General features: G+C 39.8%; 1 protein-coding gene across 1 annotated transcript in view; it reads left to right on the top strand.

Annotated features, from left to right (window-relative positions):
* St6galnac5 (ST6 (alpha-N-acetyl-neuraminyl-2,3-beta-galactosyl-1,3)-N-acetylgalactosaminide alpha-2,6-sialyltransferase 5) overlaps positions 1-14,631 on the top strand; it is a 167,874-nt gene that overhangs the window by 132,634 nt on the left and 20,609 nt on the right. Inside the window, exons 3-4 of the mRNA XM_013035883.1 lie at positions 7,301-7,710; positions 13,632-13,739. Coding sequence (XP_012891337.1) covers positions 7,301-7,710; positions 13,632-13,739 — 518 coding nt within the window. The remainder of the gene's footprint in view (positions 1-7,300; positions 7,711-13,631; positions 13,740-14,631) is intronic.

Genomic DNA, 14,631 nt, shown 5'->3' with positions numbered 1-14,631 from the left:
TAGATCATGGCTGAGATTTCTGCCAGATCTGCTTGGGAATGCATTTAAATTGTAGTATGTCAGTCAAAACAAAGTGAATTCTGCCGCCTTAGTTAGAAATTTTTAGTTAGAAATTTCAATTCACTGCTTATACTACTTTTACCTTGGATTTACCCCGCAGACCTAAGGCACTGAGTAAACGGCCTCTTTCTTGCTTTGTTCTGGTATAGACCTTCCATCCTTCTCTGGCTCCTGGGCTCCCCACACTCAAGATCCCTGCAGAAGTCAGCTGAAAGCTGGCTCAGAGTTCAATAGAATTGTCTACTCTTGATTTCTTCTATTTCATGTGGAAGGCCAGCCATAATTAATAGAATTATAAACCTCAAAATAATGATATAAATAAGTCCATAGAAAGCTATTCAACATCACTTGTCATTAGAAAAACGCAAAACTCAAAGCACAGTGAGATATCTCCTCTCATCCATTAGAATAGTTATAATTAAAAGTAGTAAGCTGGGCGCCGGTGGCTAATGCCTATAATCCTAACTACTCAAGAGGCTGAGATCTGAGGATCACGGTTCAAAGCCAGCCCAGGCAGAAAAGTATGTGAGACTCTTATCTCCAATTAACCACTAGAAAACCAGAAGTGGCTCAAGCAGTAGAGCACTCGCCTTGAGCTGAAGAGCTGAGGGACAGCGCCCAAGCCCAGAATTCAAACCCCATGACTGACCAAAAAGAAAGAAAAAAATGTAGATAATACAGAATGTTGACAAGAATATAAAGACTTTGGAATCTTTATACATTGTATGTGAAAATGTAAGATGGAGTAGCTACTTAGGAAAGCTGTCTGGCAGTTTTTTCTCAAAATGTTAAGCAAAATTATATTATGAACTAGAAATTCCATCCCTAGTTATCTCCCTAAAAGAAAATTTAAGGAGTATGTCCACATACAGATATGTGTGTGAATGTTCATAGTACCATAGCAACTGAGAAAAAAAAACCCTAGTGTCTATCAACTAGTGAGTGTATGGACAAAATACATTGCATTCATACAATAGGATGTTACAGCATTAAAAAGAAACAAAGCACTAATGTATGCTACAAATAAAATAAACCTCAAAATTATGCTGAGTGAAAGAAACTAGACACAAAAGACTATATGAGGTAGATATCGTTGTGGTGGTTCATACTTACAACCCTACCTACTCCAGAGGTTGAGTTTGAGGATTGCTGTTCAAAGCCAGCTCAGACAGGGAAATTCTTGAGCCTCTTATCTCCAATTAACAACCAAAAAGCCAGATGTAAAGCTATGGCTCAAGTGGTAGAGCTCTAGACTTGAACAAAACAGCTTGGGACAATGCTCAGACCTTGAGGAACATCTCCAGGCTCACCCCTCTTAGCTGACTGACAAATGTAGAAATCAAAGGGTATAGGTGGGAGGATTTTTGTGGCCCTGAAGGCTAGTGGGTGGGCTTGTCATTGAAGAATAGGAAAGAAGCTTCTTAAAAGAGTAATGTTTTTCTAGTGAATCACATTAAATAATCAGCATGGCTTTCACCAAGAGTCAGCCTGGACAAAGATTGACAGCTAATAAAAGCCTAGTAATTACAGGAAAACATCAGATTTGAAAGTGCAGGGATTCTTGAAACACCTGAAGCCATTTAATATATCTGATGTTTGCTCCAGACCAACAGGCAGCTCCCAGAGCAAGACCGGCCTCATTACTGAGCTAATGGGCATTATGCTTGGAGGTACCTTTCTCTCTGCCAAATAAATCAGAATTTTAAAAAGTGAAGCCTGATACTGCTAGCTGCAAATGTTTACAAGGACATCGCCGAGTGTTTTAGGTGTCAAGTTTAATTTGACTTGGCCTGTTCTGTTCTCTGAAGAAAGGCTCCAGAGGCATCAACTGGGGTACAGAGAGAATTCTGTCTGCTCTCGCTCCTTGGGCTGTGACAGAAATCAGACCTTGATTTCCTGAGCAAGCTTTCTCAAGTAGGAATTGCTCCTGTCTTCACCGCCCAAAGGGCTTTTCTGTGATGAAAGTTATCATGCTTTCCTATGCCGAGATTGGGGGAGGGGGATGGAGAATTTGGCTTTTTAATTTTTATTGCTTTGGGTTTTTGTAGCTATTGTTTGTTTTTTTTGTTTTGTTTATTTTATTGATGGGGAAAAGGAGGCAAGGGAATTGAATCACACATTTAAAACACTCTGAAATATTTTCAAGCCTTGCTCTACCTTGCAGACACAGTGCTGGGTTCTGGGATGATAGATAAGGCTTATCAATTGTCAAAATACAAAAGGGATAGTATAAAATGAAATAAAGCCAAAAACTCGGGTTACATGTTCACAGACATCTGTATGTGAACCCCTTCTCCCTGGGGAGCCACTCACCCACCTCCCACAGGCCCTGGTCCAACTTGTTTGCTCCTCCATGGGGGCCCGGGCCGGAACTGCAGCACTGAGCCTCATCAGCCTGGAGAAGGCAGAGCTCCTCCTTGTATTGTGGATTTTCCTGGGCATTTTTCACCTCACAACAGCTCTAATGACCTTGGCATCAAATCTTACAGGGGATTAATAACTGGCTGGGCTTAATGGCCCTCACTGTGTCCTGGGCCATTTTCCCAGCCAGCCATTAATTCCAGGCAGTGCCCTGCGCTCTGGCCATTATGGGCTCCTTGGGCTGATAGGCTGCCCTGAGGTAGCAGGAAGCAGCCTCCTCTGCACATGGAAGTTTCTAGGGCCCATTCCCTCCTCCCACCACAGCATCAGCACTAAGGTAGTTATAAACCAATTGCTGGTTAGTGTGCTACATTATATATCTCCTGTATATGTCTCAGGATGTACATTTTCTCGTAGGACAGAGAAGGCAAAAGTTTGAGTTTCGTTCACTCATAAATCCATCCATCCCTCATTAGTTAAATGCTTTTTGTAAGCCAGGATAGAAGAGAGATTACCAAGACTAGGGTGACAATATAGTTATCCATATTTCCAAGCAATGAATGGAGCATCTGACCAAATAGAACGTTAAGGAAAATGTCCCAGAGAATGAGCCTGAATACTATGCGGACGAAGCCAGAGCAGTCTTGCTAAATGGAGAATCCAGCTGGGAGTCACTCAGTCTCCTGTGTCCTCCTCCATGGTGCTTTATTTCCCAGGCAGACAGGCAGAGCCACGTGTTAACCTTTGCCATGCTCTGCTTAGTGACTTATCAACCCAGCAACCTAGTACTTGAGGGAAGAGCATGTGAATACTGCATCTAGAATCTTAATTCACCAAGGGGTGAGTAATTCCATCCATACCATTAAGACACTACAGACTCTACTGATCTGTAGTGAAAGGGAGAAGAACATGGCTGTTTCAGAGGACTATCCTCTTAAGAAATTGTCACACCATTTGTATGCTCTTTAGTTAAAAACAGTACAACATGATGTTTGAACTGCTACTGCCATCTTATTGATATCATTTACCAAAAGGCACTTAAGCTACAGTTCAGATTTCAGTCTTGTTTTTCACTGTTTGATGTGTCTTTAATTTTTTTGCATTGTTTGATGCATCTGCACAGCTCAAAGACTGGTATCAATATATAAGATAATTCATAGCAAAAAGCTCATGCAGGTTGGCAGGAAGGAGGAGGGGAAGGATTTATGGGACTGAGTTGACCTGAGAGTATTCTGACGGTGTCCAATCATGCCAATAATGTCAGAGGTGTAGTCAAGAGCCTTAGTCTTCATGAGAGGCTCTTCTTCAAGGAAAGAAGAGAAATAGAACAAGGTCCTTGGAATGTCCCTATGGTGATAGGTGTTTCCTCTGTCAATCCTCTGCTGTGAGGATTCCAGCAGAAAAATTATGGGGGAAAGAGATACTACTGGGATCTTTCTGTAAATTGTTTCCCTAGTAAGAGTGAACAGGTCTTGAACTTATAAATTAAACTGGAAAATTCGGAATCATTATAGGTGATTCTAATGAGATTAACAGGTTTCTCTATGTAACCTTATGGAGAAAATATACTGATTTACATGGAACTTCAGGGTGAATTAACTGCATCATTCATTTTAATGAGTGATGAATCACTGTCATCTGGCCACAAGTATCTAATTCATCTCCTCCTTGTTTTGAACTGATAGGAAAGGTAGTTCATTTGTTTTGGAAAAGTTAACTTTAGACCCTCAGTCTCACATTCTCTTCATGTAACATGCTATTTGCAAGGGATCTTTTATCTTTTTTTTGGGGTGGGGAGGGTCCGGTCATGGGGCCTGAACTCTGGGCCTGGGCGCTGTCCCTCGGCTCTTCAGCTCAAGGCTAGTGCTCTACCACTTGAGCCACAGAGCCACTTCCGGCTTTTTTCTCTGCTTATGTGGTGCTGAGGAATCGAACTCAGGGCCTCAAGCATTCAAGGCAAGTTCTCTACCACTGAGCCACCTTCCCAGCCCCTTTTATCATTTTCATAGAAATGTTTAGTGGGCTTCTACATGAGTGGCAGAAATGTGCCCAAGACTAAGGACTTCCCCAAGATGCAGGCCTGTGGCCACCTAAAATTCAGAATCAGTTCTGTGGGACTGCTGTGTTCCACCATCAACCATCTATTGGCTCTTTAAAGTGAAACTTTGGTTTCTGAGTCTCTGTTCTACCTGCTTTGTTTTCCAGACTTGTCCTATCATGTTTATGTCACTATGAACTACTCTTTCCTTTCCCAAGTTATCTCCTATGTGGTTTCCATCCATAATCCCTTCCTGGTTGTCTTTTCTGGACAATTCTAAATCTACCCTTATCTTTGGTTCTCATAGCCCCTTGGGTCCAATTAGTCCAGCACTATAATAGTTTCTCTGGGAGCACCCTCACCCTTGACTATATATTCCTTGAGGAAAAGGTTTCATTGATTATTTTATCGGTAACGCCAAGTTCAGTGCCTGGTTCATAGTAGGAACTCTATCATGAATAAAATTGTTAAGCTCATTGCTTCCTTATCATTTGTGTTTGGTCTGTTCCAGTAAAATGAGAAAAACGGGAAGTTAAGTGTTTTTTTGGCTACTGAAATTACCCTTCACCCCATAGTACCCCAAAGGACCCAAGAGGACTTACTTCTTCTTCCAGGTCTAGTGCTTCCTGAGGGAAATGTTTTTCCTCAAGAAAAAAATCAGCTTGAAAATATGTACCACCATCATGGACTTAAGATTGTACTGAGTGGCCCTTCAAGAAATGGAGGTCTTCATTAGAAAACTTTTATCACCTTTACTGCATCCATCCAGCCCAATACCTTCAGAGCTGTCACAACACAATCTATTGATTTAAAAATAACATAACTCAGCTTCTGGGAGTTGGAAGCAAGGTAAACAATGAGTAACTATCCCATGACACTGTGCTACAGTAGTAACATAATGGTTAATCCCACTGGCTTTGAAACCAGACTTCCTCTCCCACTTCCTAACTGTATGACCTAGAACAGATTGCTTCATTTTTTAAAACTTCAATATCAGGAAAATGGCAATGATGATATAATATCTATCTACCCTGGAAGAGTCTCTGAAGAATTAATACAATTATATAATGAGCTTTGTAAATGTCTGGCACAGGGAAAGAGCACAATAAATAGGAGCTACTTGATGACACCTTTCTTTATATTCCCAGCTTTGCTGTGCTCTAAACAACCCCCATTTCCCAGACCTCAATCAACTCTCTTCCTCATACATGTCACATCCTAATGCATTTCTTCAATTACCCACTTTTGATAAAGGATCCACTGTGCCTCTCCAACGCACAAACTTTGAAGAGCCCTATTTTCTCCATTTTTGCATTCTGACTGCCTTATCCAGTATTTGTCACCTAAGAGCAACTGGATATTACATGAACGGTACGAATTTGCAATGGTTGACGCGTTGACGCTATTTCACAAACCCATGTGTCAATTACACCCAAAGAGATCAGTACAAATTTAGCAAGTACTTACAATATGCTCCCAGTATGCTTCATGCTAAATGACAATCTCAAGAGCATTATCATTTATTGAATGATTATTATGTCAGGTTCTATGCTAAGAACTGAGTTCAACAACATGCAATTGCTATTTATGCATATCAAATTACTCATTTCAAGTAGTTCAGCCTAATATTGTGTGGATCTTAATTGGTTCCTTTTACTAGGTAGAACAGAGATTTTTCTTGTTTAGTAATAAAGAAACTATGGTTTGTGGAGGTCTGTGATTTGCCAAGACTCCATAGCTGATAGAAACCTGGATGAACTCATTCTATTACAGCTCAGACCCCATGCTTTAGAGGCCTTGCTGTGAGAGAAGCGTCTGTCCTGAGGTCTTCTTAGTCAGGTCCTAAAGTCATGGCCATGGTTCAGGAAACTCGCACAGTAAATACAAGACTGCATATTTGCAGAACTAAATTGAATCCAACTTCCTGAGGCCATGCAGAGAGCCAGTGAATCCTGATCAAAGTTAACAGAGAAGGGCAGAGGCTCTGGACTAAACCTAACAGTGTAGCTTTCTCTCTGAAGATCCTGATTGTCATTTTCTTTGGCACTTAACTGGCATTGGCCTCAGGCTCTACTTTCATTATCTTCTAATAACAACTAAGAGATATTTCTCATTAAATGTGAACAGAGGGATGTTTAATTTGTTAGAACATAGGTGTCCACAAAGCAAATCATTGGTTCAGGGTGTTGAACTCAGCACTGCGATTGGAGTTGTCCCTGGTGGCACCACATGGTCAGGGCTTCCTCGTGGCACATGTTTGCTGCAGATGAAAGAAGAGACAAAGCTTCACAATTCCTGCATGAAATCTGGGGTTCTGAACTTAAGGCTTTCTTTACATGCAAATGGAAGGACTCCATTCTCCCCCTTCCTTACAATATTTCCAAATCAAGTGTTAAAGGGGTTACAGTCCCCATGTTGCTTCTTGTGTGATTCTAATGTGATGTTTTTACATAGGGTAGACATATTTGAACAGCATCTAAGAACGTTAATAAATGCTTACCTTTTCAGTAACATGAAGAAGAACATCAAAATCAGTGTCATAAAGAGGATGAGCATGATGGTACAGGCCCATAATCACAGCTTTGCCTAGTTAATGTATCCATTTAATGTCAGAAAATGTTAGCCAAGATATAATAGATTGATGGCAGCGCTCTTTTTCTTGAGTTCAACATTTCTCTTGGATCACCAGTTTAGAGAGAATGTAAGGATCCTTGACGGTCACAGTGGATGGAATATAATCAGGCAGGTCGCCAGATGAACACCTTAATCTCACTCATGGTAGGGAGATAACTAAGTAAGGTCAGTCCATTGTGCCTGACATTGCCTCCTCCATCCTTCCAGCCTCTGAAAATGCACTGCAGGGACTGCGCCCTGGTGACCAGCTCGGGGCATTTGCTACGTAGTGGGCAAGGCCCCCAGATTGACCAGACAGAGTGTGTCATCCGCATGAATGATGCCCCCACCCGCGGCTACGGGCACGACGTGGGCAACCGCACCAGCCTGAGGGTCATCGCCCATTCCAGCATTCAGAGAATCCTCCGTAATCGCCATGACTTGCTCAACGTGAGCCAGGGCACCGTGTTTATCTTCTGGGGCCCCAGCAGCTACATGCGGAGAGATGGCAAGGGCCAGGTGTACAACAACTTGCATCTCCTGAGCCAGGTGCTGCCGCGGCTGAAGGCATTCATGATCACACGACACAAGATGCTACAGTTCGATGAGCTCTTCAAGCAGGAGACTGGCAAAGACAGGTATGAGAGAGTAGCAGAGGCTTCAGGGCCATTGAGGACATGTTCTGATTGGTTGATTCACTGAAAGCAAAGCTTTTGCTAAGGGTTGGTGTGGACTGCTGTTTGTGTCATTCATGTCATGGATGGGTCCATATTGCTCACCTGTAGGGTGGGCCTTCTATCCATCTTCTTCCAGCCTTACTTCCATTTCACCCGACCCCACCTCCACTGGCTGTTCAAAGTGAGTTTATGAATAAAGTAAAATGAGACTGTGGTATGGGTAATTCCGGACCAAATCCCTCCTTTGAGGAAAAGGCTATGTAGCTATAGGCATACCTTAGTAAACAAGCACCATAGAATAGCCTCATTACATTTTCATTGGCTCATGTGAACACTGCCAAAAAGAACTGTGTGAGTTTGATTTTTCCCATTCAAAGGCAGCCATTCACCAAGCAGTGGCCTGTGTGCTGAGAGTCATGTGTGAGAAGTTAAGGGTTCTGTGCATGTAGAGCTAAAAACATGTCATGATTAGGGCAACGTTGTCTAATCTGTTCGTGAAAACTCAATAGTAGAATATGAAGTCAACGTAATAATCTCTTTTTCTTGAAAGGGAATAAAAGAATGGAGTAAAGTGGGATAGAAGAGACAATGTGTACATTCATCCTATATAGTAGGGCAAAGTATTATATCAAGAACTTTTATTTCAGATAGATAAGTGATGGCTAGATGATAGATAGATACATACATACATATGCAAATAGGAAAAATATCCTAAACCTATTCATGGATATGCTAAAACCCAATGAATTGCACACTTTAAAAGATTGAATGGAAATCATACAACCATATATGAATGCATGATTGTATGTATTCTCAATTCTGATGTAAAATGTTTTCTCGTTATAGATTAAAAATTATTGGTCTAGGTAAAGGAATAGCTTGCTCAGCAAGGTAGACTGAAGCTGAGATGCAGGCATTTGAGATTTCTCCAATAAAGAATGAGCTGATATTGAGAGTGACCTTCCCATGAGTCTCAGGGATCAGATGTGAGAGACCAAAAAGGAGTGGAGAAAATCATTTGTCTGCACTCAAGAGCCAGAGGTTTGGCCCAGGATGAAGTCAGGAATGAAGGCCACAGCTGACCCAGTGTGAGAACGGAGCAGTGTAATGTGGTCCAAATCCACAGCTCCAGTTTGCAATCCTGGTTCTATCACTCTCCACTGATGTGACCTTGGATAAGTTTCAGCTTTTACAACCTCAGTGACTTTACATGAAAATAGGATAGTGACTATCCAGTAATTCCTTAATTCCAAAACATGTACTTTATCATTAGTGTACAGGTACATTTCACCCTTCTTATTATAAAAACTGTTATTGAGTCAATTTCTTATCTTAAAAAACTAAAGACATAAAATAAGTAAAATAGAAAAGATAAAGTACTAAACCCACTATTTGGCTAGTAGAGGCAGCACATTGTCGGAGAACAATAAAATCTACTGCTCCCACATTCTTTGTGTGGAAGAATTATTGGTATTTTAATGGTACTTTCTTGGAAATTGCAAAATAAGTGAAAACTGTGTCTTCAATAGAAAACATTTCTCTCTCTTTTGTTTAACAATTATTTGTGAAATTTAAGTATTCCTGAAATTCTGCTGCAGGTTTAGCAATTTAGGATAATTGCCCATTATTCAATATCTCTTCAAGGGGTTGCACTAAGTGAGAGAGAGACTGAGACTAGATCTTCCTACCCCTCTAATACTTAGTATTTTTAGGAAACAATCTCACAATAAGACATATTCTACTCACCATTAAATTCTGGCCAGTAAAAACACAGTGCTCACAGCATCTATTTCCCAGGTAATATGAGTCCTACAAAAGAGAGTGCTTATCTCTGTAACTGGGTTTCTGGGCCTCTTTCTGAAAGCCTCCTTTTAAGCATCATTCACCCAGCCCCCACTTTGGGGAGTCACACATCACTTTGTAGCTTGTCAAAATGCATTACCAGGCCACCCTATCCCTGATGAGCTTTGTGTCCCTTGCCTCTAGAAAACTTTCTTTTAAAAGTTAGTGTCAAAGATCATAAAAATATAAATATAAAACATATAATAAAATTTAGTATTAGGTTGACTTTTTATTTATATTTTTAGCAGTACTAGAAATTAATCTAGGTCCTTGAGCTTGCTAGGCAGGTGCTTTACCACTTGAGCCACAGCCCTTTTGCTTTTAGGTTTTTTCTTGCTTTTAGTTTATTTTTAAATAGGATTTCCAGCTAATTTTCCCAGGGATGGCCTCCCATTAAAATACTATGTCCACCTTCTTAGTAGCTGAGATTCCAGACATGTACCACCATGCCTAGCTCTGACTTTATTCTTATATGTTTATATTCTTAACCTGCAGCTCCCTGAAATCTAAAAATATGAAACAAAAAATGGAATAAGTACCCCTCAAAACATACCTAATTCTGTAAATGAAAACACAAAACATGTCAGATGGAAAAGTATTTCCTCTATAGAGGAATTTCTTGAAAGCCAACAAAACAGGAACATCTATTGAAGATACAAAAAGGGTAAATTATTTAAATTTCAAACCTCATGATCAGAACATTCATTTCAAGCTAATATTCTGAAGAAATGAGATAATTCAATAGATTTTGATTTATAGAAGTTTTCACTCTACTTAAAAGTGAAGGAAAAATGACTCGAGAATAATCTACAATTAAGAAGCATGACAAATGACACAGATGGTCAAGTGGTATTCTTTGATATTAGAAAGTAACTGTACTTGAAAATAACTTTATAATTGAATAAGGGTGCATTAGGAAAATATGATTCAGAACCAATATTATAGTAATTAGATAAAGGAAGCATAAATGAAATAACTGCAGGAAGAATATTTCCATGGAGATTATAAATGAGATTCTGGTGGAGCAGAAAGGCCTTTAATTGTAATTTAGTGTGCACTATAGAATTATCAGCTCAGTGTGTTACTTCATCATATAAAAGAATATCTGATAATTTCCCCTAATAAGCACATGACAGCTCTTCATATTCTTTCATTACAGCTGATTAAGTGTAAAAACAGTAGATATTCCTTTGTCAAAAAAGAGTTGAAATCTCTTTCAGAAAGACAGTACACTCTGTATGGTATTTTCACAATAAAAATTAAAAAAAAAGAATGACAGTTCAAAGCAGTTGTATTTCTTTTGCACATAATGCCAAAAGGTTATTATTTTGGAAGTCTGTGGAATTTTAAGTGACACTTAAAGGACCTATTTGCTTTAGTCTCCTTACTCCTCTACTTCATATTCTACCCATTTTCACCCACAAAACCCTTCTCTGTAAAGTAATTTCCTCCTGTATTTTAGGCTCTGGCTTGTTATCTATTCCATATCAAACAAGTGAAACCAAACTTTGGAGAGGAAGGAGCCTCTGCTCCTGCCTCTTTGATGTTTCCAGTAGCTCTAAAAGGAAAGGGTGTGTGGGTATGATTCCCATATCAGTACCTGGGAATAAAAGTGGGTGTTAGTCTCTTCCTAGCCTCGTTACTGCCTGTTCAGACTATGTCAAGAATAACTGGGCAATGTCTTGATAGCATGTGGAAGTTAAGACAGCCTCTAGCTTAAGGGAGGGTGCTTCTTCCTCTTCCCGTTCTCCCTCAGTCAGTTCTGCTCCCTCCTAGCGCCTCTAGCTTTAAAGGTCTTAGGAATACAGAACTTTGGTGAGAAGGAAGGGCGACTGTTCATACCTATGTAGTCTGGAGGTTTCAGAATTGTATACCTACTACCCCAACTACTGGTGAAAGCATCTACCTAAGGCCCTAGAAGCAGAGCAGTGCAAAGATTTTTCTCCATGGGTGCTAAAAGGCACTGAATGGAATGGCTGAATTGTTTACTTCATTTGCTCAACCTAGCAGTCAAGAGAGGAGAAAAGAATCTCTATGTGTACACACAGCAAGCTCGATGCTCTTTCTGGTGTTCTCTCATTCCATTCTCAGCCCCAAGGACAGAGCTTCCTATGCCTAACTTACAGATGAGAAATTGTCAGAAGTCAGCAGCAACCTGTCTCAGGCTATGAGACTGGTTATAAGAAAAACAGGAAAGATTCTAGCCCATGCTATTCCAACTTTAGGAGCTTTTAAAAATAAAAACGCTTCCTGGGATCTAGAGGGTGGCTCAAGTGATACGGCAGCTAAGACCTCAGTTCAAACCCCAGTACCATTAAAATTGAATTAAATTAAGTGAAAGATTGATAGACAGATGATAGGTAGGTAGGTAGGTAGGGATAGATAGATAGATAGATAGATAGATAGATAGATAGATAGATAGATAGATAGATAGATAGATAAAAGTTCTTCCTGGGTTAAGGAAGCACGGGATGGAACAGAGGGGAAAATGAGCCAAGGACTCAAACACATTCAAAAGACACCTTCAAAATAGCCCTCCTTCTTCTGTCTTTTTTGTGTGGTTCTTATGTGAAATGGGAATCACGTAAACTGTTCATCAAAACCTCTTCCATCTTCTCTACATAGCAGGAACAGAAAATCCTTTCTGCAGCTCTGTTATTCACCTCACATATGGTGCTATGGCTGGGCAAAGTCGGACGGTCTGACCTTGGGGATAAGGTGTTTGAAACTGGCTAATGAGGCATGCCATCATACTGGGAAAAAGTAAAAGCAGCAACCCCCAAAGGATTGAAATGAATATCCAAAGCAGCATAGCTTGGTAGACCAAGTCATTCTCACAGGGTCAAACTAGACCTTGATGTCCTATCTCTACAATTACCCTTGGGCACATTGTAGAAGCCCAGTATAGATGGCTGAATAGGTAAAGTAATGATGGTGGTACAGATTCATTCCTTAAATTTATGAATTTATGAGATCTCTAATAGAAAATTTTCGGAGACCTCCAAATGTTCTCTGACAAGAGAAAAACAATTGCTCGGATAAATATAAGCATATCTCTAGTCCTTTTCTCTGGTCCTGAGTCTTCTCCCAAATTCATGCACTTTCCCTATGGGAAGACACATGTTAAAATGTTATATTAGTTATTCTACTTGAAAACAAGCTTTGACCTTAGAATTGATTAATAATTGACTGATCAGTAGGTACATCTCTATGTTTATTCATATTTAAATTGTTCATTATCTAGTTTGCTGGGGATATAGAATTTCTCATTAAGTAATCTAGTTAAAGAATTGTCACACTGATACTGCATCTTTTAAGAGATTGAGTTGAGGACATGGTGCTTTGGTTCAAAAAGTAGAGTGCAAGCCTTGAGTTGAAGAGATGAGGGACAGTACCCAGGCTCAGAGTTCAAGCCCCACAACCGACCAAAAAATATTATAAGAAATTGAGTTGAAATAGCACTTACTTAAGCATTTTACTGTTGATAATCATCTTTGGCGATGTTGAAGTCTCTTGGGCCTCAATATCAGCGACAATGGTCCATAAGAGATTTCAGCTAAGTAAAGTTCCATATAGTTTAACAAAATGAATACTAGAAAGCTGGAACCTGTGTTGCCAGGCAGGGGCAGATGAAATCAAGAGGGGATAGATAAATAGAGAGAGGAATGGTAGGCAGAAGTAGTTATTATATCCCGTGTATATATGTGAGAATGGAACCAAGTAAATTGAAGGGATGGGAAGGGCTGGCAGTGATAAAGGAGATGGACAAAAGGGATGACACTAGTCAAGATGCACTGTACTCACAAACTGACCCATTAAATTGAAAGCCTTTGTACAACCACTTAAATAATTTAAAAAATAAAAAAATTCTGGTATTTATCAATGGGGGGGATAAGAGAGAGAATACACTCTGTGAAGAAGGGTCTATGGAGAAGGCATCTTCTAATACTTAGTCTGTTTATACTCCAGATCAGATTTAAGCTGAGTGTGGTTCAAACCACTGCTTTAGAAGTTGCAGACTCAATTGTTGTTTCTTCCAGAAAGATCTCCAACACTTGGCTAAGCACTGGCTGGTTCACAATGACGATTGCCCTGGAGTTGTGTGACAGGATCAATGTTTATGGCATGGTGCCTCCAGACTTCTGCAGGTAGGATTTATTCTGCAAGTGTAATTCATCAGCAGTGTTGTGCCGGGTTTATAAATAATCTGATTCTGAATACCAACCACAAAACATGTCTAGCTATCTTCTTGAAGCAATTAATTAGCATGTCCCAAGTACTGGTTCTAGAAACAACAAACAACATTTAATTATGTGATATAAAATATTGAAAGTTTTTGTTTGTGCTCCTGGAGAATTAATCCATCTTATGGGCTTCATTTATAAACTGAATATTTAGCAGTGCAAAGTAATGCAATAATTGGCATAATATTAATGATGAATAAGCATTAAAGAAATATTAGTTTTATTCTCATTTGAAAGGAATGTGATCATTTTTCTAATGAATTAAAGAGAACCTATCCTTTGGGGGTGAGACCTATTTTATAAAATTTCAATATATCTCTGAGACGCTTTCTCTTGCAATCAGTAGCCTCAGATTGCACTCTAAGGCCAAACCCACAAGCACAATTATTCTATGTATCACTTTAAAAGTGACATACACACATTTCTGCTGTTGCCTTAAATTCCCTGCTGGCCCTTGCCCAGACAGAGCATGGTGTGTATCAACACATGCACCAAGCAGTAGTGAGGGCCTGGTTTGTGGAAGCCCATTTATCAATACACAAGTAATTTAAGTATTAAAACAAAATTTTCAATAGCTGGCATCTGTGTTCACTCCCAGTATTCACATGGTTAATATTTTTTAAACCTAACAATGAGTCAAACACCATGGGTCTTTAAGCAAAAGCTGCAATTTGGAAGTTTAAATCAAGGGAATCGTGCTGATCTTAGTCTTCTTTCTGTTGCTAGAACTAAACAGCTAATTTATTTTTTAAAAAAATAGGTTCATTCAATTCAGGGTTCTGGTCTTTATCTGGTG

The sequence above is a fragment of the Dipodomys ordii genome, unplaced genomic scaffold, assembly GCF_000151885.1.
Source record: "Dipodomys ordii isolate 6190 unplaced genomic scaffold, Dord_2.0 Scaffold228, whole genome shotgun sequence".
NCBI classification, from domain to species: Eukaryota; Metazoa; Chordata; class Mammalia; order Rodentia; family Heteromyidae; genus Dipodomys; species Dipodomys ordii.
The sequence above is the reverse complement of the archived record's forward strand: the minus strand, read 5'-3'. Positions and strand labels throughout refer to the sequence as shown.